This window comes from Panthera tigris, chromosome C2, assembly GCF_018350195.1.
Source record: "Panthera tigris isolate Pti1 chromosome C2, P.tigris_Pti1_mat1.1, whole genome shotgun sequence".
Classification (NCBI taxonomy): Eukaryota; Metazoa; Chordata; class Mammalia; order Carnivora; family Felidae; genus Panthera; species Panthera tigris.
Window position 1 is genome coordinate 106,871,847 of NC_056668.1, and position 23,515 is coordinate 106,895,361.

At 36.5% G+C, this 23,515-nt stretch overlaps 1 protein-coding gene across 11 annotated transcripts in view; it reads right to left on the reverse strand.

The window, feature by feature from the left end:
• LEKR1 (leucine, glutamate and lysine rich 1) overlaps nucleotides 1–23,515 on the reverse strand; it is a 208,509-nt gene that overhangs the window by 34,182 nt on the left and 150,812 nt on the right. For 10 of the 11 annotated variants that reach the window (XR_006222220.1, XR_006222219.1, XM_042999222.1 and 7 more), the window contains 3 exons: nucleotides 21,494–21,587; nucleotides 8,958–9,122; nucleotides 5,738–6,037 (listed from right to left, as the gene is read on the reverse strand). Coding sequence is in view for 9 of the 11 variants with exons in the window: in XM_042999222.1 (XP_042855156.1) it covers nucleotides 5,738–6,037; nucleotides 8,958–9,122; nucleotides 21,494–21,587 (559 nt within the window). In the remaining 2 variants the exon portion in view is untranslated. The remainder of the gene's footprint in view (nucleotides 1–5,737; nucleotides 6,038–8,957; nucleotides 9,123–21,493; nucleotides 21,588–23,515) is intronic. The other variant, XM_042999225.1, reaches the window with a different exon arrangement.

Consider the following 23,515-nt stretch of genomic DNA (forward strand, 5'->3'; position numbering starts at 1 on the left):
GTATACTGCCAGGATGGTGGGTGAAGTTGCTTAGGGGTTAGTGAGGGCATCCGAGGATCTGTCTGTTCCTTTCACAATTATTCAAACAATCCTGTTTTCAGATCCACTCCTCTCCCTCTTTCAGAAGTATCTGGTGTCTCCAATCACTGAGTCTTTCCAGCATTGTGTCACATAATTGGATTTGTTCCTTTTAGGGTTCCACCTCACTTCCCCAATCCCCACAGGCATCAGGTTTCAATATCATACAGTCTACTAATTACCTCTCAACACTGCTTTCTCAATTTTCAAAATTTGGTCAATGTCTCTTTCATCTAGTGTCAACTCCTTCCTCTCCTGTTCTCTTTTCCTTATGGATATATTCACTTTTTATTAATTTACTGTAATTTTAGTGATGTTTTGGGATTGCATAGATAAACATACATATTCAATTCTCCATGTTTAACCAAGAGCATTATTATTATTATTATTATTATTATTATTATTAGTTTTACTGTTTTTATTTATTTTTGAGAGAGAGACGGAGTGCAAGCAGGAGAGGGGCAGAGAGGCAGACACAGAATCCAAAGCACGCTCCAGGCTCTGAGCTGACAGTACAGAGCCAACGCGAGGCTCAAACTCACAAAATGTGAGATTATGACCTGGGCCAAAGTCAGACGCTCAACCCTCTGAGCCACCCAGGTGCCCCAAGAGCATTCTTTTTTCTTTTTGAATGTCTTTCATCTTCATTAGATGGCTACAGAAACTGATATTTTAAAATTTCTGTCCCACTGTTTTCCTTACTGATAATCTTAAGACAACAAAAATATTGAGCTTCCTTTGGTAGTTCCTTTCTGTTTTTGTTTTGGGTTCCTTTTGGATTTGCCACATTCTTCCGCTGAATTACTGAATTACAACACGTAATTCTCTGTCAGTGCAGCTGGGCCACACTGTCTTGACAGGACTCACATGAAGCTAGTAGGAAGGAAAACTGGCAGCAAGAAGCATGTGACTATTTTAATCTGTTGTTAAATGATGTTCTATTCCCTAATATATTATATTTCTTTTTGAATTCTTTCTTCTTTTAAAAAAATATTCCCTTTTTTTAGGCGTGTCTTTTCCCTATGAAGGATTTTCATGGGCCCCCTTTCAACATTCACATTTCCCATACAGCTCTGCTTTCCATTTTCTCCCCTTTCACCTGCATCTTTTGTTGCTAAACCTTCTTGATCCTGGTGTTCCTGTGGATGCTCTCCAATAATCCGGCTCCATGCAGGAATGCCCATTTGCCCTTTAGAGGCTCTGGCTTTCCTCCTATCCTTGAGAACATTCTTCATACAATTAAAAACAAAGTCTACCCATTCTCTGGCCTCTTGAAAGAGAGCAGGGCTTTCCTGTCTTTAATTAGCCTCTTTATTAGACCAAAAATTTATCTTCATTCTAATGACAATTTGTCCTTCACTTTGTCCTTTTTTCTCCAGAACCTGACAAATTTCAAGTATCTGAAATGTGTGATCAAAATAATAGTGTTTTTCACTGTATAAGCTACAGCCCCTATTCTTTCTGGCTCATAAATCCTACCCCTTTTATTGTCTCATTCCCTATTTTTATAGGAATATTCTGGATTTTGGTATGCTTAACCAGAGAAGCAGCCTTAATTATTTATTCTTATAGTTGAGTGTCAATTATTTAACTTCAAAAGGAAAATCTAATCTACCTCCCCTCCTCCCACCCCAGCTAAAGGAAGTCTGTCCCTAGGCATGTCCTTAGGTAACTTTACTTTTGGAATGATCTCTTTCTATTCCCCAGTACTGATCAATGATCATTTAAGTGCCAACCCAGTGTTTTGTATATCTCAAAAGTCTACATTAAAGAAAAAATAAAACTTCATCTCTAAGTAGTTTCCTTTTACAACTACTGAGCAGAAAGAGCTCCACATGTAGCTCCTTTTGTCTGAAAAAGAAATTCATTCTTCACTTTTAATCTAGGGTCTCTTGCCAAAATTACCTCTAGTGGCCCGGCCCTGAGACTGGCAGCCTCTAGGATGGCCCCCAGTTATCCCCACCCTCTTGCTTATTCACATCCTTGTGCAATCTCTTTGCTTTGAATGTGAGCTGGACTTACTGACTCATTTATAATGAATAGAATTTAGCAGAGGCAATGGGATGTCACTTCTGAGATTATGTTACAAAGACTGTAGCTTCTATCTTAGACACCTCTCTTGCACTCTCATTCTTCCTCACTTGGTGCTCTGAGCCAATCCAGCTGTTGTTGTTCTACGTAGAAGTCCTTGTTGTAAGGAACTAAGGGAGTCCTCCGACCAACAGCCAGCAAGGTGCTAAGGCTCTCAGCCCAACAGCCATAATAAAATAACTCCTGCTAACAACCACAAAGTGAGTCTGAAAACAAATCTTCCTCTAGTTGAGCCTTTAGACAAAACTGTATGCCTGACTCCCTGACACCAACCTCACAAAAGGTCTTAAGCCAAAAGTACCTAGCTAAGTCAAATTCAGAGCCCTGGCCCACAGAAACTGTGAGATAGTAAATGCTTGTTGTTTGAGAACACTGAATTTGAGAATAGTGGATTGTTCAACAAGGGATAACCAATATAGGCCCTTAAAGCCAATTTTTAAGATTTCAGTCTATGCTTTTTATATAAGTTTCTGTTTAGGGGCGCCTGGGTGGCTCAGTCGGTTGAGCATCCGACTTCAGCTCAGGTCATGATCTCACACTCCGTGAGTTCTAGCCCTACGTCTGGCTCTGTGCTGACAGCTCAGAGCCTGGAGCCTACTTTGGATTCTTTGTCTCCCTCTCTCTCTGCCCCTCCCCTGCTCATGCTCTGTCTCTCTCTGTCTCAAAAATAAAACAAAAACAAAAACAAAAACAAAACATATATAAGTTTCTGTTTAGGTCATTCTTTCCTCTGGATGTCAATGTAATTACTCATATAAGATTTTCTTTTGGCACAAAAACAGACACATAGGCCAATGGAATAGAATAGAAACCCCAGAACTAGACCCACAAACGTATGGCCAACTAATCTTTGACAAAGCAGGAAAGAATATCCAATGGAAAAAAGACAGTCTCTTTAACAAATGGTGCTGGGAGAATTGGACAGCAACATGCAGAAGGTTGAAACTAGACCACTTTCTCACACCATTCACAAAAATAAACTCAAAATGGATAAAGGACCTGAATGTGAGACAGGAAACCATCAAAACCCTAGAGGAGAAAGCAGGAAAAGACCTCTCTGACCTCAGCCGCAGCAATTTCTTACTTGACACATCCCCAAAGGCAAGGGAATTAAAAGCAAAAATGAACTACTGGGACCTTATGAAGATAAAAAGCTTCTGCACAGCCAAGGAAACAACCAACAAAACTAAAAGGCAACCAACGGAATGGGAAAAGATATTTGCAAATGACATATTGGACAAAGGGCTAGTATCCAAAATCTATAAAGAGCTCACCAAACTCCACACCCGAAAAACGAATAACCCAGTGAAGAAATGGGCAGAAAACACGAATAGACACTTCTCTAAAGAAGACACCCGGATGGCCAACAGGCACATGAAAAGATGCTCAATGTCGCTCCTCATCAGGGAAATACAAATCAAAACCACACTTACATATCACCTCACGCCAGTCAGAGTGGCCAAAATGAACAAATCAGGAGACTATAGATGCTGGAGAGGATGTGGAGAAACGGGAACCCTCTTGCACTGTTGGTGGGAATGCAAATTGGTGCAGCCACTCTGGAAAACAGTGTGGAGGTTCCTCAAAAAATTAAAAATAGACCTACCCTATGACCCAGCAATAGCACTGCTAGGAATTTACCCAAGGGATACAGGAGTACTGATGCATAGGGGCACTTGTACCCCAATGTTTATAGCAGCACTCTCAACAATTGCCAAATTATGGAGAGAGCCTAAATGTCCATCAACTGATGAATGGATAAAAAAAAAATTGTGGTTTATATACACAATGGAGTACTACGTGGCAATGAGAAAGAATGAAATATGGCCCTTTGTAGCAACATGGATGGAAATGGAGAGTGTGATGCTAAGTGAAATAAGCCATACAGAGAAAGACAGATACCATATGGTTTCACTCTTATGTGGATCCTGAGAAACTTAACAGAAACCCATGGGGGAGGGGAAGGAAAAAAAAAAAAAAAGAGGTTAGAGTGGAAGAGAGCCAAAGCATAAGAGACTCTTAAAAACTGAGAACAAACTGAGGGTTGATGGGGGGTGGGAGGGAGGGGAGGGTGGGTGATGGGTACTGAGGAGGGCACCTTTTGGGATGAGCACTGGGTGTTGTATGGAAACCAATTTGACAATAAACTTCATATATTGAAAAAAAAAAAGATTTTCTTTAAATTCTTCTTTGAGAGCAGGTAATGGCAGCTGTCAGTCTTGTTCCTAATTGCATATATAGGGCCTAGCACCTGGGCCCTGGATAGATGCTCAATATATATTTATTGGATTCAACACTTCTATTTTTTTTTACATGTCCTAGTGTATAGGTTACTCCTCAGTTTCCATATTGCCATGTCTTTGGATATTTAAGAGTTAGAAAACCTGCCAGTCTAACTGCCTTGATCTCTCTTTCCTTTAACCAGTTGACCCTCCTTTAGAACTTAAACACTCCTGTCTCATTTGAAGCAACTCTGTATCACCTCTCTCCTTTGGGTTTTTCCAGCAGAACCAAGTCCATATGTGCTATCCTTTCCTACTCATGCCAGGACTGGTGGAAGCAGCAACCTTGATGAGGGAGGCTATGCTATTGTGTGTTGGCAGGAGATGCTCAATCAGCTGACTCCCTAAACATCTGGAGAAGCAAGTAGCATGTTTATTGGTATTTTGAAACAAAGAAAAAAGAAAGAAAGAAAGAGTAAAAGAAAGAAAGAAAGAAAGAAAGAAAGAAAGAAAGAAAGAGAGAAAGAGAGAGAAAGAAAGAAAGAAAGAAAGAAAGAAAGAAAGAAAGAAAGAGGGAAAGAAAGAAAACGAACAAAGGAGGGAAGGAAGGAAATGAAGCCTGGCGATGTTGAGTGCTAAGCCTGAGGGTCACTTTGAAACTTAGAAGCAGAATCACTAGAACTCAGGTTTCCTGAAACAGGAAACATCATATCATGGAGATTCAAATAGAATCTTGGCTCTGCCATGCTGTATGACCTCAACTGCTTAGCAGTTCTGAAATAAGAATTCATTAGAAAACAATTTCAAATCAAAATAATTCTATTTCAGTTTAAACAAAAATATTGCTGAAATAATCATGCATACATACGAAAGAAGACCAACTCATGTACATTATGCTATAGTTTAGGTTGACAGAAAGATAAAGCCCTAAAGAGAAATTACTTTCAGAATATATTGTCCAAATTATTTTTTGAACGTAAGCAGCAAGTGCTCTAAAAGTTTCTTTGGCAAAGACTGAATGTCAAAACCAGTAAGACATAAATATGCAAAGATTTCTAGTCTTAGAAGTTTTAAATGGTTTTTGCAACACAGTAGAACTGGGTGCTGAGGAAACCATAGAGATCTTGTAGTTCAGTGAATTTCATTTTACAGAAAAGGAAGCCAGGTGAAGAGAGGTTAAATGACTGCCTAGTTAAGGACACAGCCAGGATGTAATTCCAGGTTCCTGACTAACAGTCCTCGACTGCATGACACCAAGCTATCTTTGATGTTTGTTTGTTTGTCTACTTTTTGAAAGAGTGTGTGCTCTTTCACTAATCACAGCGGCACCATCGTCTGCTTCCTACCTGTTCCTGGGACTGGTTAAACTGCTGCATCAGTTGTGTTTGTGCCAGCATTACTCTATCTAGCTCATCTGACTTCAGCTTCATTTCCTTCCTCAAGTCCTCTGAAATGGAATCGTTACTGTCAGTTTCTTTCTTCAGGCGGGCTTCAAATTCTGCAACCAAATTTTTAAGGTTTTCAATTTCTTTCTCCTTTGATTCAGAATCTTCAGTATGTCGGATACAAGATTCATGGAGTTTTTCTTCAAGGGTGGCCACTTCCAGCTTTAGATCTCTAGTAGCACTTGCGATTAAATCAGATATCTGTAAGATAAATCTTGTATTAGTTTGTAGGCAATATCTTTAGGCAACCAAAGAGTCCTTATGGCTTTAGGAGGTTTATTCTAAATAATCAGTGTGCTCTTCTTATCAAATGAAAACAAATCCTATGACACTATGTAGGCCTCCAAAATTTTCTTTTTAAAAGTTAAGACTAAAACCTATTTTTACCACCTTAAATGGAATTGCATTAATCACTTGGGCATCCTTGGAAATATATAAATCTTTGTGTCCAGATTGAGCTACCAAGGACAGCTCAAGTCTTGATCCACGTACCTGTCTGGATTCAGTGTGGGGTGGCTTTGGGACCTAGAAATGCCTGATGTTTGGGGATGCACATAGAGGAGCACCACAGTTTTATTCTATTCATGCTATAATTATAGTAAGTTTTGTTTTGACATATATTTTTTCTTTCTTATATATGATGACTGGAGATGCCCTCAGGTACTATACCTCTAGATCAACAATGCCCAGTAGAACTCTCTGTGATGACACAAATAGTCTGTGATGTCCAATACGGTAGCCACTAGCCACCTGTACCTACTGACAGTAGTATGTCAGTAAATGTTTAGCAACTGATGCACACACACACAAAAAGCCAGATTTGTATCTAGTCTCCATGTAGACTCCGTGTGGACTGGGTGTAAATACTCTCACCACGGCCAATTCCAAGGTACCAAGGTGACATAACCAATTGCTGAGTTGGGAAGAGAGGCCAACAAAAGGCTCTGGCTTGCCAGTACTGGCTAGTGAGCATTTAAAATGTGGCTAATGTGGTTGAGGAACTGAACTTTAAATTTAAATTTTAATTACTTGAAATTTAAGTAGCCACATATGGCTAACATATTAGATTGTACAGCTCTAGAGAATACCAGAATACTTTGCAAATATACTATCTCTCAGGTGGTACTTCTAGATAAAGAGATGAGAGAATGAGAGATAAAGAGAGAAGATGAGAAGCTTTTCCTTAGAGTCATGAAAGTCTTTAGAAGGGAAAAGACTGCTTGTTTTCTTTCTCCTTAAAAAACAAAGAATAGAAAACAAACCAGGAAGAGCAAAGTTGCTTCTGATGAAACATATCCTTATTATTTGTGCTACAGATATTGTCCCATTATAAATATTAGTACAACAAGAAACCAGTCCATGAAGAATCTGGAAAACATTCATAGACCAAAGTTCCAAGGATTCTATGAACTATTATTTATGAGTAATGCATCCAAAATTTGTTTCAAATGTTAAATTTACATTAAGAATAACTTTTGCAAGAAATCTATTCACACTTAGTAACTTGAAAAATTAAATTAATATTCCATTATATTCAATTAATCCAGGAAGGAAGAGGATCATTGCTAGGTCTGAGCAGTCGTTTCTATCATCCAAAGGAGAGCTGACACTGAAATAGAGCAGGTTATCTTTGGGACAGGAGACTCACAAAGCCACAAATATGTTTTGATTTTTTCAAAACGGGAGTCAGCATTTACAAATCAAGAGAATTCAATTAGAAAATCTGGATTTATGACTTCTTTTAAAAAACTATAACTCTTGGCAAGTTGGGGCCTGCCTTAATAGGCTTCTTCTGGAAGAAAACTAGTATAGGAGAGGTAGAAACTTGGGTGAGCTGACATTCTAAGCTTTCAGCTATCAGCTTGGAATCTCTCAAGTGTACCATTGTCCCAACAGGATTTCACTTACAAAACACAAATTCAAAGATAAAGTTATTAAGAGTTTCAAGACAACATTTGGAGAGCATTAAACCCAAGAGGTATGAGGCATTTCTGACTGTGGGCCCTGTGACACTGGACTTGTCATATACTCACATAGCTGGCCCTGCCTATTGTTCACAGTGCTCTTGAAAAGGCTGTACCATATCTCCTGTTCACTGAAGTAGAGGCCATTAAGTCTCATTTGATGCCTAATCTACACAGACTGTTAATGAGTTTATTCAAAGTATGGTTTCCCCACTGGGTCTTGGTTAATATACACACACATATACATACACACAAACACATATGTATATACACAAACACATGTATATATATATATGGTGTTCAGGTCTTATAATAACAGGACAACCTTAACAAAACCTTAAATTATGTTTAGGGGGCACCTGGCTGGCTCAGTCAGAAAAGATGCTACTCTTGATCTGAGATTATGAGTTCAAGCACCACACTAGGTGTAGAGGTTACTTAAAAACAAAATCTTCAAAAAAATTATGTTTAGCACATACTGTTTCAGAAATTATGGAGGTAGATTACATTTTTAAATATTTCCCTTCAGGGGCGCCTGGGTGGCGCAGTCGGTTAAGCGTCCGACTTCAGCCAGGTCACGATCTCGTGGTCCATGAGTTCGAGCCCTGCGTCAGGCTCTGGGCTGATGGCTCGGAGCCTGGAGCCTGTTTCCGATTCTGTGTCTCCCTCTCTCTCTGCCCCTCCCCCATTCATGCTCTGTCTCTCTCTGTCCCAAAAATAAATAAAAAACGTTGAAAAAAAAATTAAAAAAAAAAAAAATAAATAAATATTTCCCTTCATTCAAAATGTCTAGAATTGAAAATATTTGCAATTAAAGGAGATAGGCTTTAGTTGTTGGGAAAATATTAATTACGTAAAACATCTCCTTATCATTTAATGTTGGATATTTGAAGTGCTGGAATATTTAGTCATGCTAATTATTAGTTATAAATTTATGCTGCCTAAAAAATAAGTTTATTATATGCTGATATGATTTATTTCAGCTACTTATTCTGGAAAATAGCCAAACCATTCTACCCATGTAGCTAAAACCAAGGCATAGTGACTATGAGGAAAGCTACTTGAGTTATAAATATTGTACAGTGTTCTTACAAGGAAATAACCAACATCTATAGTTTGAAACCCATTAAATAATAATGAACATCATAATGACAGACCTTCATTTTTAGTTCTTCTTGTTCTTTCTTATATTTACAGATTATTTCTTGATGTTTTTCCTTTTCAATATCAAGTTCCAGTTTAGCTTCTGCTTTAAAAAGCAGAGCTTGCTCCTCAAACTCAACTAAATGCTGGGCTCTTTCCTTGGCAAGTTCAGCTTCAATCTAGAAAATAGTATTTACCACACATTTAAAACCATTTGACCTTAAGATAAGGAAATTAAGCTTATTTTCAGACTTTAATTAAAACTTTTTAATTCTAATATTAATTATTTTATTAATTGAATTTTTTAATTCTAATATTTAAAAAGAATCTGACTCACAACTTAACCCAGAAAAAAAATGACCTTGGGTCAAATATTTCAAGATCTTCTAAGACCTTCTAAGCTTTTAAAATGAGTAGAGAAGTTAAAACAATATATTCTGACAGTTTTCAGAAATACTAAAGCTTAGTGTTCTGTACCTTTGTATTATAAACCCAGTCCTTGCCAGAAACCCTATAAGAAAAAAATAAAAAGATTTTGAGCCCTTTAGACTGAGGTCTACTGAAAGCTCAGAGGAGATATAAAATAGAAATGTTGAGTTTTTAAATGATCTTTTCTTGATGAGACCCCAGAAAGTTCTGGAGTCACAGATTATCATTTTAATGTGACTGAGGCCAGAAGGATGATTAAGGTAAAACACAGTCAAGTCAGTGATGCCTGTATCCATATTGGACCCAGATAGAACCATAGCACTGGAAGGGACCGTAGAAATCCCCTGGTTCCATTTCTCAAGCTTCCATGAATTGTGGAAAGAATCAGCAAGGGTTTTGGATTCAGATGGAACTGAGTTTAAATCCTGGCTCTAAACCCTTGGCTCTGCCACTTTCTAGCTGTATAATCTTAAATTGTGACTGTAACCTCTCCTGGTGGAGTTACAACCAGTTCCCTTGGGAATCATTATGAAGATTAAATGGGACAAAACATCTGTGTAAAGTTCTAGCATGAGCAGGGATTAGTCAGTGAAGATTACTCCTGTGCTGTGACCCTTCAATCTCTATCACAGAATCTACACTAACCATTGTCTGCTCTGTGCCTCAACACCCCTAGAAACCATAACTCACTCCTTCCCAGCAAGCATTTCCATTTTCAGACAGCACTAAGCATTAGGCAGTTTTTCCTTTAGTTGAGCCAACATCTCTCTCCTTGTGGTTTTTAACCATTGGTTTTGGCTCTGCCTACTGGAGCAAGAGAGAGAACAAACCTATGAGTACTGGAGTCATTCTGGCCTAGTCGTTCATCTAGTGAGATTAGAGAATCCCAGTGACAGGCTGGCTCTAGATTTACATTGTGCCATGATTATAAATTCTTAGAAGGAGTAAATGCCAGATAACTTAGGAGAAAAACTGTCAAATCTGACTTACTGTGACTCTGTGATTCAGACCACTATACAAGGAAGACAGAGGTCAACATGAATTTCTCAGGGAAATACTGAAACCCGGGTACCAGGAAACAGAAAATTTGCTAAGAAAGTTAACAGAAAGTCCTTTAAATTAAATAAAATGCAGATAGAAGACTAGCCCCAGTGTGGGGTCAGTTGAGTTTATTGCACTGGTTAGAGGGCTGAGCATTTCCTTTAAGGAAAAACAATTATGTTTATACTCAATGCAAGGAGTTATTCTGGTTCTCTCAAAGTAAGTTTGTGGGTTGTTTGGGGAAAAGGATGCTAAGGATCATTTAGTAACGTGATAGAATTGCTCATTTGTGTTGTGTTCACACTTCTAAAGACAAGGAAAGCCTCAGAGTCTCTCAAAAAAAGAACAGATGTTTTTCTGAATTCCAGGTACTTACATCCACCTGCCTCCTGCTAGCCAATATCTCAATGAGATATACCAGAGGTGTCTCAGATAAACTGAAGCAGAAACCTTTTTTTTTCATATATGAAATTTATTCTCAAATTGGTTTCCATACAACACCCAGTGCTCATCCCAAAAGATGCCCTCTTCAATACCCATCACCTACCTCCGCCCCACCCCCATCAACCCTCAGTTTGTTCTCAGTTTTTAAGAGTCTCTTATGCTTTGTCTCTCTCCCACTCTAACCTCTTTTATTTTTCCTTCCCCTCTCCCATGGGTTTCTGTTAAGTTTCTCAGGATCCACATAAGAGTGAAATCTATGGTATCTGTCTTTCTCTGTATGGCTTATTTCACTTAGCATCACACTCTCCAGTTCCATCCACGTTGCTACGAAGGGCCATCTGAAGCAGAAACCTTAATACAACTGTCTCCCCCTGCCCCCGTTTCTTCCCCAGTCCGAACACAGTAACCACAATCCATCTAGTTATTCAGGTCAGTAACTGGGGCATCATTTTTATCTTTCACACCTAACTCGACACCAAGTCCTATTCACCTCCAAAAGATGCCTTGAATTCATTCATTTCTTTTCATTTCCACTCCCGATGCTCTAGTCCTGGCCACTATCACCTCTTCGCTGGCTTCCTTACTGCCACTCCTGCCTCTCTCCAATCTATGACACACACAGCAGGGTGTTCTTTACAAACTATAAACTGGATTATTTTATTCCCTTTTAGTGGTTTCTCAATGCATTACTATAAAATCAAAACTCCTATACATGATTTTTCCACTGGGCCACCACCAGCCCATGCAACACTTTTTTGTGAATTGACAAAGCACCCCTTCCTCAGAGGAACACAACCTCATGCTGAGCAGAGCACTTGGTGAGCAGAGCACTGGCTGGATTCCAGCTCTCTTCTCTCCCTTGGCCTGTACTACTGTGCTGGGCACAAGGCAAACACTGTTTATGGCAGCCCTGAACTTCTCCAACCTGACTTTCACTTTCCCCATTTGATCATAGCCCCGTGCTCCAACCATGTTGGAATAGATGAGTCAAGAGCACATGAAAGGAGGATATCAAGTGCAAAACATTTGAAAAACTCGCAAGGTGTAACTTTAAGAGTTAATAGCTCACAAGATGCCTTGATACTATTTAAAAAAAAAACAACTAAATAAACACGTTTTGAGAAGCTGAAGAAAAATGTGTGCCAAGGTACTAAAATAGCAAGTGTTCAAAAAATTCCTTGTGTGGCTAACTGGTAGAGTTGAATTGTTATTTTAGGACAAAAAGACATCTTTCATAATAAGGACTGATTGCTCAAATTAAGAGAACAAAAAGATATCCAGACTAGGTGGGACAGGACAAACTATAAATTAGATGACAGAAAGACTTTAGGACTTTTAAAAAAATTATTTAAATTAATTATGGGAAAGAGGTCATTTAGGAAACCAGTAGAGTCCCTTGATGAAGATGGAGCATTAAGTACTCAGGGAAGAAAAGAAGGCAGCTGGTGGATTGAATGAGTAGAATGTTCTGTTCTGAGGCAGGTAGCAGGGAGATCTTCTTGCTCCTGAACTATTCCTTGGAATGAATACTTATAGGTAAAGAGAGAGAGAGAGAGAGGGAGAGAGAAAGGAAGAAGGGAAAGAAAGAGCATGAAGATAGAAGAGAGCAGAGTGATTTTACTATCACTGATTTGATTTTTAGTTTGCACAACCAGAGAGAGAGAAGCACAGTGACGAGCTTCAGGAGGGATTTCTAAACGTTTAAGGAAGCTTCAAGGCCATCTGAAAGTTTTGACACTGTAGCATAGAGAGATGATACTATTGGTTCCTTCATAATCTGAATAGTTTGAACAAAATGAGAAGCCCACAAACACAAGGATTTTCTTAAGCCAGTATATTGTCATTGAGAAGATGAATTCATGCCAAATTATCACGTTTATATTTTTTACATATTGATAGAAGCTGTTTAAAATATCCTAGATGAGAGGTGCCTGGGTGGCTCAGTCGGTTGAGTGTCAGACTTCAGCTCAGGTCATGATCTCACTGTGCCTGAGTTCAGGCCCCACGTCAGGCTTTGTGCTGACAGCTCAGAGCCTGGAGCCTGTTTCAGATTCTGTGTCTTCCTCTGACTCTGCCCTCTCCCCACTCATGCTCTATCTCTGTCTCTCTTTCTCTCTCTCTCTCTCAAAAATAATAAGCATTAAAAAAATTAAAATATACTAGATGAAAATAAATAAATAAATAAATAAATAAATAAATAAATAAATAAAATCTCTTAGATGAAAGAACTTATGCTTATACAAAATAAATGAATTTGGTGATGGTGCTTATATAAAATACAAACTACTTTATATAATAACTAATAGTAATTTTCATAATCACGGGGAAATTCTGATTTCTAAAACAATAGCACTGCTGGGGATTCACTCAAGGGATACAGGAGTGTTGATGCGTAGGGGCACTTGCACCCCAATGTTTATAGCAGCACTTTCAACAATAGCCAAATTATGGGAAGAGCCTAAATGTCCATCAATTTATGAATGGATAAAGAAGATGTGGTTTATATATACAATGGAATACTACTTGGCAATGAGATCTGGCCATTTGTAGCAACATGGATGGAACTGGAGAGTATTATGCTAAGTGAAATAAGTCAGTCAGAGAAAGACAGATACCATATGTTTTCACTCATATGTGGATCCTGAGAAAATTAACAGAAGGCCAGAGGGGGAGGGGAAGGGGGAAAAAAAAAAGTTACAGAGAGGGAAGGAGGCAAACCATAGGAGACTCTTAAATACTGAGAACAAACTGAGGGTTGATGGGGGTGGAGGAGAGGGGAAAGTGGGTGATGGGCATTGAGGAGGGCACCTGTTGGGATGAGCACTGGGTGTTGTATGGAAACCAATTTGACAATAAATTATATAAAAAAATAAAATAAAACAAAACCATGAGTAATATATGAACTCAAGAGTTACACAAAGAAAATAAATTGCTATCTGTGTAAACATTACAGGTTTGAGTTTTTCTGCTTTTTATTTATCCATATCCCCCGTTAGCTCAAACTCTGTCTCCTTGGTGAAGGCTTCCTGATGATTCCAGGGGCTTCCCGATGATTCCATTCTGAGTATGTTGTTTTTAAATTCCTTTTGTATTTGTGTTGATATGCATTATTAGTATAACACCTGTGTCTAATACTGATGTTCAAAATACCATCTTTTCACTATTTTCCAAGTGAGTTACTTGTGGTTGATTCTGAGATAATTTTCCGTCAATGGAGCCAAATAGCATATTGTAACATAATCACTCATTACTGACAATCCCTATAAAAGCAAGGGAATTTCAGATGCCAAAGTAGAAATTAGGTCATTTGTTTATATTTGATGTATCTACATAATTTTTAAAAATATATCTCCTATAAATAAATTTTACTATGTTCTAAAAGTTAAAACAAATGCTGGTTGAAAACTAATAATTCATTATTTATGAACTGACTACTGAGTAAATATATTGTAAAAGTAGATGATTATTCAAATACCCAGACTTTGCAGTAAAAAAACAATGCTAAGGAATAGAATATATATTGAAGCCCTGTCAGAAACTGTAAACTCAGGATGAAAGGAGGGAATATTCTCTTAGCACCAATACAAGGTAGGAAGGCTACTTATATTAGCTCATTTAATTCTTGCAACATATAATAATAATAACATAATAATTATTATTCCCACTATCTAGATTACAAAATAGATTCAGAGAGGTTAAGAACCATCACCAAGATCATAGAGTTACTACAAAGGTGGAGAGGTATGCACACTTATTTATTTCTGGTAGACCCCATGGTTCAGCATGTTTTGTTTTTCCATGTAGCCTGTCTCCCCACACATCTACATAGTGTAGTGATAAAGGGAATGGACTTGGTATTTATTTAGTTTTGAAATATTTGGTGATCTTTCCAGATAACTTTTTGTTAATAAATTCTAATTTAATTCCACTGTGGTCAGAAAAAATACTTTGTATGTTTTGAATCTTTTTAAAGTTACTGAGAGTTATTTATGCTCCAGAATATGATCTATTTTAATAAATGCCCTATGTGCACTGGAGAAGAATATGTATTCTGTTGTTAAGTGAAGAATTTTATAAAAATCAATTAGGTCATGTTTATTAAAAGTGTTGTTCAATATATCTCTTAAAAATAAATAATTATAAAAATTATTATACTACTTTACATACTATATATCTTTACTAATTTTCTAGATATTTTTATATCAATTATTATTGAGAGAGGGCTATCATTGACATCTCTTATCTAATTTTGGATTTGTCTATTTCTCCTTGCTGTTCTGTCAAATTTTTCTTAATTTTAAAATTAATTTAAAAATTATTAGGTGAATAAATATCTGGGATTATTATGTCCTCTTGGTGAACTGACGATCTGTTTAATAATATGAAATCAACTTCATAATCCCTGCTAATATTCAAAATATTCTAATATCTTTGCTTTGAAATTTACTTCATAAATATAATACATATATTTACATATATGTAATATACATAAATAAATATAAGCAGATACATAAATATAAACATAGTTCTAGCTTTCTTTTAATTTGTGTTAGCATATATTTTATTTGTGTTATGCATCCTTTATTTTAACTTACTTGTTAAGACATTTCTTTGTATTAAAGTGTATTTTGTTGGAGGGAAAATACAGTAGAGTCTTGCATTTTTATCAAACGTGACAATCCTATCATGTAATGGGGATAGTTAGACCAGGGCTCTGCAAACTATGGCCCACTGACTAAATTCAGCCATGCCCATTCATTTGTATATTGTCTATGGCTGTTTTTAAGCAACAATGGGCAGAGTTGAGCGGTCGCAACAGACAGCCTATGCCCCACAAAGCAAAGATATTTATTAACCAGTCCTTTATAGAAAAAGTTTGCACCCAGTTTAGATGACTTACATTTAACTTGATTATTGATATGATTAGCTTTAAATCTATTTTGTTATATGCTATTTGGCCCATCTCATCTCTTTTCCTTTTCCTTTTTTTTTTTTTTTTTTTGTCTTCTTCTGACTTAAGGTTTTTTTTTTTTTTAATTCAATTTTATTTCCTTTGCTGGTTTGTTGGCTATAATTCTTTTTCTACTTCTGTGGTTGCTTTAGAATTTATAGAATACATCTTTAACTTAATGCAGTCTATCTTCTAGTGATTTATCATGTCATGTATTGAATTAAGAATCTCACAACAGTATACTTCCATTTTTCCCTTCTTAGACATTGTGTTATTTTTGTAATATATGTTGCTTCTACGTGTTATAACTCTCACATAAGGTTGTTAATATTTTTGTTTCAAAGTTAATTATATTTTAAAGAAATTCATATAATTAAAAGACTCATATATTTATCCACATTAGAAGGTCCAATCTGCCATCAATACCGTTTCTGATATACTGCATTCCTTTGTGTGGATCCATATTTCCATGTGGTATAATTTTTCTTTTGACCAAAGGCCTTCTTTTAACATTTCTCATAGTGTGGGTGTGCTGGTGATATATTTGCTCAGCTTTTTCATTTCTGAAAGTCTATTTCATCCTCATATTTGAAAGATATTTTCACTTTGTTTGGAATTCTAGATTGGCAGCATGCACCCCCAGGCCCCTCATTCTTCCAGTACTTTCAATCCCACCTTCCTCTTGCTTATATTGTCTTTGATGAAAAAACTGCTGTAATACTCACCTTTGTTCCTCTCTATATAATATGTCTATTATTCTCTGGTTGTTTTTAAGATTTTCTTTTTATCACTATTTTGAGCAATTAGATTATAATGTTCCTTGGTGTGCTTGAGGTTTGTTGAGCTTCTTGCATGTGTGGGTTTATAGTTTTCATTAACTCTTAAATTTTTCAGCCATTTCTTCAAATATTTTTTCTGTCCTTTCTTCTCTTTCTTGTCCTTTGGGGATTCCAAATATGCATATATTAGTCCATTTAAATTTGTCTCATAGCTCCCTGATGTTCTTGTTTGTTTGTTTTGAGTTTTCAATTTTTGTTTCAATTGCTGTGTGTTCAATTTCACTAAACTTTTCTTTTGAAAGGTCTAATCTGATATTAATCCCATCTAGTGTACTTTTCATCTTAGATATTGTTCTTTTCATCTCTAGAGGTTCATTTTAGATCTTTTTTATATCTCCCATATCTCTACTTAACATGATCAATTTTTCCCCCAGATTTTGGACAAATGGAATCCTGTTATCATAACTGTTTTAATGTCTTTGTCTGCTAATTCTAATACCTGTGCCTTTCTAAGTCAGTTTTTATTAATTGATTTTTCTCTCATTATGAGTTACTCTCATTATGAGTTTTCCTGTTTTGTTTGTTTTGTTTTGTTTTGAATGGCAACTTTTGATTGAATGCCACGCATTGTAAATTTTACCTCATTAGATGCTGAATATTTCTGTATTCCTATGAATATTATTGAACTCTGTTGTGGGATGCAGTTAAGTTTATTGGAATCACCGTGAGTTTTTTAGTTCTTCCTTTGAAAATTGTTAGGCAGGATCAGCTCAGCATTTAGTCTAGGGCTAATTTTTCCTTACTGCTGATGCAAAACTCTTCTGAGAACTTTACCCAGTGCCCTATAAATTATAAGTTTTCCAGTCTGGCCATGTGTGAGCATTTGGTACTCCCCTTTAGTCCCCTTTTCATGGGTCTTTCTCTGCCTTTGAGTAGTTTCCCCACACATATGCATTAACCATGCATATACTTTATGGGAACTCTTCGTAGATCTCCAGCATTATTTCTGTGTGCAGCTTTCCCCTGAGAACACTACCCTGTGAATTCTAGCCACCTTGATCTCTCAGGTCTCCTCAACTCGAAGAATCTGCCAAACTACCTAGATTCACACTTCCTGTATTGTGGCCTTAAATTTCTTTCAAGGAACGAAGTCTGGGCAATCACAGAATTCACCTCATTTGTCTCTCATCTATAAGAATCATTGTTTGATATCTAGTGTCTTCAAACCATTGTTTTCTATCTTGTTCCCAATGGTTTACTTGTTTAGGAGGGAGGGTAAATCTGGTTCCTGCTAGTTCATATATGTCAAATGCAGAAGTTTTTGCATTTTGTATTTAGCTCTCATCCCCCACCCTGCCCAGGTTTCTATTGGTTCTCATTTCCTGGCTATATAACCTTGGCAACTTACATAAATTCTCTGAGCCTTATTTTTTTCCATGTGCAAATGGGAATAATAATTTTATAATAATTAAAATTACATTTATGGAAAGCATTGAGCACCAGGCCTAGCATATAGTAAACACTCTAATTAATGGAGACTATTTTTATTATCCTGATTAAAGGTTTAAGTCATATGATATTTGCAGGCTATTCCAGATCTAAAATTTTATGATTTCATTAATTCAATTTTGAAAATTACACGGTATAATTTTAAAAATTAAAGTGTGCTCTCACTATTGTTTTTAGTCATATATTTATAACACATAAATGAAAATTGATATTTTTACGACAAGCTCATCCGTGTACATTTTGTTATTTTATAAGCGATCCTTTTAAATTTCATTAATAGTACACAAAAACACATTAGGAATTATTCAGCCATTTGGCTCTTCTATTTGAAGAACTTGATATTTTTTTGGTTTGCCTCCTTTGATGCTGGAATCGCCTACTTCTTGAGGTAAACTACCCCCCTCCCTTGGGTTTTCACTATTAATCCAGTTGCTCAGCCAGGAGGTAAGGTTCTGTTTGTTTGTTTTAATATTGGGTTATATCAAGTTCTTATTCAAAACAGACGAGCCAAATGGCTGAATAATTCCTAATGTGTTTTAGTGTACTACGAATGAAATTTAAAAGGATAGCTTATAAAATAACAAAATGTACAGGGATGAACTTGTCATAAAATATTGGGTTTTAAATGCTTTATGTACTATTTAAAATGAGGTCAATGGTAATACAATTCTAAAATGTTCCTAAATGTGATGATATCTTAGTAATAATCTAAGAAAATATTTGGTTGGAATTTGTTTATTGCACTACAAAGTAATAGTCAATACATGACTATCACTTAATGTCAGCACTCTGGCTATAGGAAATTTCTTAATTACAAAAGTTTTAACTGAAAAGTAACAACACTGTTAACTTGGAACCAATTTTAAATGTTCACCATACACAATAATTTATTTTCTTCACATCAAAGAATACTTGAAATAAACAAAAATCTATGGCAATTGGTAAATATACAGTTATTTTAAAATGTGCCATCTTTGTTGCATAGCAACTATTGATTCTATTATGTGCTTTTTACATACTCTAAAATAATTAAGCAGAGGCACAAATTGCTATCTACTCTTTTTGAATGCTAAAAGCACTTAAGTTATGAAGTTTATTCTAATATGTGTATTATATATTTGTAAAGGGAACATTTCATTCCTACACAAAGGCACAGTGACCCAAGAAAGAGATGACAGTGTCATAGCAGTGATTCTCCTTTCTCATGAGAGGACTTTTAGGGAACTTTTTATTCATAGTCTCAATAACTAACACAGCCAAGACCTAATTATCATTCCTTGGCTTTACTGGTCTGGATCTGGATTTACTGCCAAGCTAAATTATAAGATTTATTAATAAGAAGTCATGTCCTCTCAACAAAATGAAATGCCCATTTATATCATAGAAAATTATACATGCCAAAATATGTCTATGATACAATTAATTTATGAGAATGATATCATGGTCTCAGTAGGAACTTAGAAAATCTTACATAGGTTTATTTGCATCATCAAATTAACAGCATGAAGCAAGATCATAATACTTTTTTATATGATCAGATGCTAACACTAACTTGGTCTACTTGTGTTAGCACCTCATGGATAGGGTACAGTAAGAAGCAGTATAAGAAGAGATCATAAATGCAGAGACTTCTACAGTATATTGTATTTGAAAGTCCTTCAGGGGTGTGACCAAGGAGATAAAGAACTTCTATACAAGCAAAGGCTGGAAGTTTCACTCTATCGGTCTAAGAGGAGCTCAGGCATTTGAGGGAAGGGAAGAATCTGTGACTCTCTATTCACACTAATTCCGTCAGTGAAAGTTCTGCAACAAAAGATGAGATGTTTACAATATCTCTTCATACATACTGCCAAATTGCTCCCAAAGGGTTGCTGTAACTTTCAGCCCGTTGAACAGTGAGTATGAAAGATTACCTTACTAGACTTTGCCACAATGCCAAAACCGCTCTGTCAACTGGATGGGTAAAAAAATAATCTCTCATTGTTTTAATTTGCCTTTTTTGGATTGCTGGTTAGGTTGATCATCTTTTTTGTATTTTTAAACATGGGTTGGTAAGGATGGAGGAAGTGACTAAGAATAGCCAATTGAGTACCCCAAGACTAATAAAAATTCAAAAAATGTGGGCTTTAGGAGATGGAAAAGAAAAAGCCCATACTTCAAAATAAGAATGAGCCACTTAGAGCAATCATTAGGCCATTCTTAAGTTTTAATTGTTGCCTCTATGGAGCTGTTGTTCTAGTGATCATTTCTCTTACAGCCTGAGTGTGCTATCCCTGAGGGACAAGGGAAGTGAGATTCATATGTAGAGGGCCAGTAATGCCTGTGTATGGCCAACTGAGTAAATATTGGAAATGAAAGTGAAAAATTTAGATCTCATCTGAGCCAGCAACGATATCTAAAGGGTCTAAGTTTGGTGGATGGTAGAGTGAAGAGTCCAGGTGGAGATGTTAGTTTGAATGTAGTCACTGCTTTTATTGCTTGAGGTTACAAGTTATAGGGTCTGGTCACCAAAGAGAAGAATCTGATATAACCAAACAGGTTGTCGGGGCTTAAGTCAAGCAATCTGAATTTCAGTAGCTAGCTCTAGTACTAGATGCAAATTTATAATGGTATCAAAAAACCAAGGATGAAGGCTAGTGCTAGGGATAGGTATCAGTTGGGCAAGAGAAAGAGTTGGAAAGGCTTCAGGACATTGTTCAGGATAAGGTCCAGGGATCAATCAAGGAGTATCAGAAGTTTATGACAGGGAGATCATGGTTATAGTCTCAATGACTAGAGTTGTACATGGCCTGAGAAGATAGGGACCAACAATTTTTAGAATATTATTTGAATTCCTTAAAATTATTAAATACATATTTATTACTGAAACTTTGAAAAATTTAGAGAAGTCCAAAGCCAACAATCAATGCATTTTTCAATCCTCTAAGAGAAAATATTTTCCTTATAAAGAGTGAGCTAAATACTTTCCTTTTACTTTGCCAAAAGTTCATAACTGAGTAATCCTGTCATTTTCCATTCTCTTACATTATCTTCTTAAAAGCAGAGAAATTACAAGAATGAATTAATATTCCCCTGCTTTTAAGGATGTGGTCAAAGGCAGATTCTGTCACTTTACAGGAAAAAGGTAAATATTTGAAAATAAAAATTAAACTTTTACATGAGAACTAGGGGCCATCTTAATTTTACAAGTTTTAAAATTCTGTTCTTACCTTTTTATTTCCTATTATGTTGTCTAGTATTATGGAAAAGACACACATTATAAGTATGTTTGGCCTAGGAAATTCCAGAAGGAATCAAAATGTGCATAGAAGCAAAGATATCCGGAATAGTCTCCTGGCAAACAGAATTTTGAAAAAGCAAATAAGACACATGCTGATGAAAGTTACATTATCATTACCTTCTCTCTCCAGTTATCATCATTCAGCAGCTTCTGTCTAAGGGTTTCCTGCAGCTGCTCGATGCTTTTCTGATGTGAAATCAGCATTAATTCCCTGAAAACCATAAACCCAACAAATGAATCAAGACTCACCCTGACACTCTTCCTAAATTGCAGTTCCTGGCTCAGAGAATAGTATTTCACAACTTAGTCTGTTTATTCTCTTTAACAATATAAATACTACCATTAGATAATATTTTAACCATTCACAGAAATTTACAAACACTGCATACAAGGTAAGTATTTTATCAGTATTTTTCTCCTAATTTTTGCTTAATAAGTTATGTTATTATTTTTGCATGAAATAGTAACAACATATGTGGAGTCATAAATATAATAAAACATCACACATCATGGTTCCAAAGTTCATGACTAAATTCTAACACTAGACGATATTTTGTTTCCTTAAAAAAAGAAAATATGTTGGGATATGCCATAAAATCAACACAGGTTGGTAGTTCTTGCTAGATTTATTTTTCTTTTACCTGTCTCAAGTACTGATAGGAACAAACCAAATTAAGGAGAGGGTAGTGTTTGAGAACTGGTATAGTACAAAACATATTAGAAAATTGGAAACAAAAAACATTTTAATATTTTAATCCATATAAATGGACCTTTTAAAAAAAAATTATTAGAGAGTGAGCGAGCAGAGAAGGTGGCAGAGAGAGAGGGAGACAGAGAATCCCAAGCAGGCTCCATGCTGTCAGCACAAAGCCCAACGTGGGGACTGAACCCATGAACCATGAGATCATGACCCAAGTGGAAACCAAGAGTCGTACACTTAACCAACTGAGCCACCTAGGCGCCCCCATATGAATGGATCTTAAAGCTTAGTTCATAATCCTCTGGGTGGAGGTAAGAGCAAAAGATTCATAAGAGCTTTTTTTTTTTTTTTTTAATGTTTATTCTTGAGAAAGAGACAGAGTATGAGCAGAGGAGGGGCAGAGAGAGAGGGAGACACAGAACTGGAAGCAGGCTCCAGGCTCTGAGCTGTCAGCACAAAGCCTGATGTGGGGCTCAAACCCAGGAACCATGAGATCATGACCTGAGCCGAAGTCGGACGCTTAACTGACTGAGCCACTCAGGTGCCCCATAAGAGCATTTCACAGGGAGGGGCACTGAAATTAAGTCTTTGGATATCACTAGTGGCAAAACTGCACCTGTTGATTAGGGTTCCTTCCCTTTTCTATAATCATGACCTTCCTTAGTTTCCGTACAGGTGATTCTTCTCCATTGCTTATTCCTCTTTCTAATCTCTTTGTTTTCCATCATCACCCTGTTCCTTTTAGTTCTGACTCCTTTCTCAAAACTGTGACTTTCATTTATTATTACCTGTTGGACATTGCCACACTAATGATCCATTAACACCAGATACATCAAAAAAACAAATTCACCATCACCTGCTGCAATCTTGCTTTTCTTTTTGACTTCTGAAAATCTTCAGGAGTCCAAATCTTTGGTTTGAAATCTCTGAGTTCTCTCTAACTCTTGCTTCTCCATGTTCTACTACATCCGTTCAAGACCAAATTCTATATTTTACTTCCTGAGCGCACCTCAAACTATTTCCTCTCTTCCTTTCCCACCAACAACTGCCTTAAGGTTCTTGACTTTATCTCTCACCTATAGTATTATTACAGACCTTCAATCTATGTCTTGTTTTCTTTTCTAGTCTCACTCTTACAATATTATCACACGTTTTTTACCATAATAAAAATAGTGCCTACATTTCCAGGCTAGAAAATTTTAAGGACACAAGCATAAGAAGACATGTTTGACTTGGTAACCAGGATAATGAGTATCATTTAAGGGAAGCAGATTGAAAAAAAAAAAAAAGCTCCCAGACTTCTCTTTCCAGAAGTATGTTGGACTAGGTAACTTGACAACTTTCCTACTTAAAATAAGTAAACATTTTTTGAGGTAGGGGGCACAAGTGGGTGAGGGGGCAGAGAGAGAATCCCATGAGAGGCAGAGGGAGAATCCCAC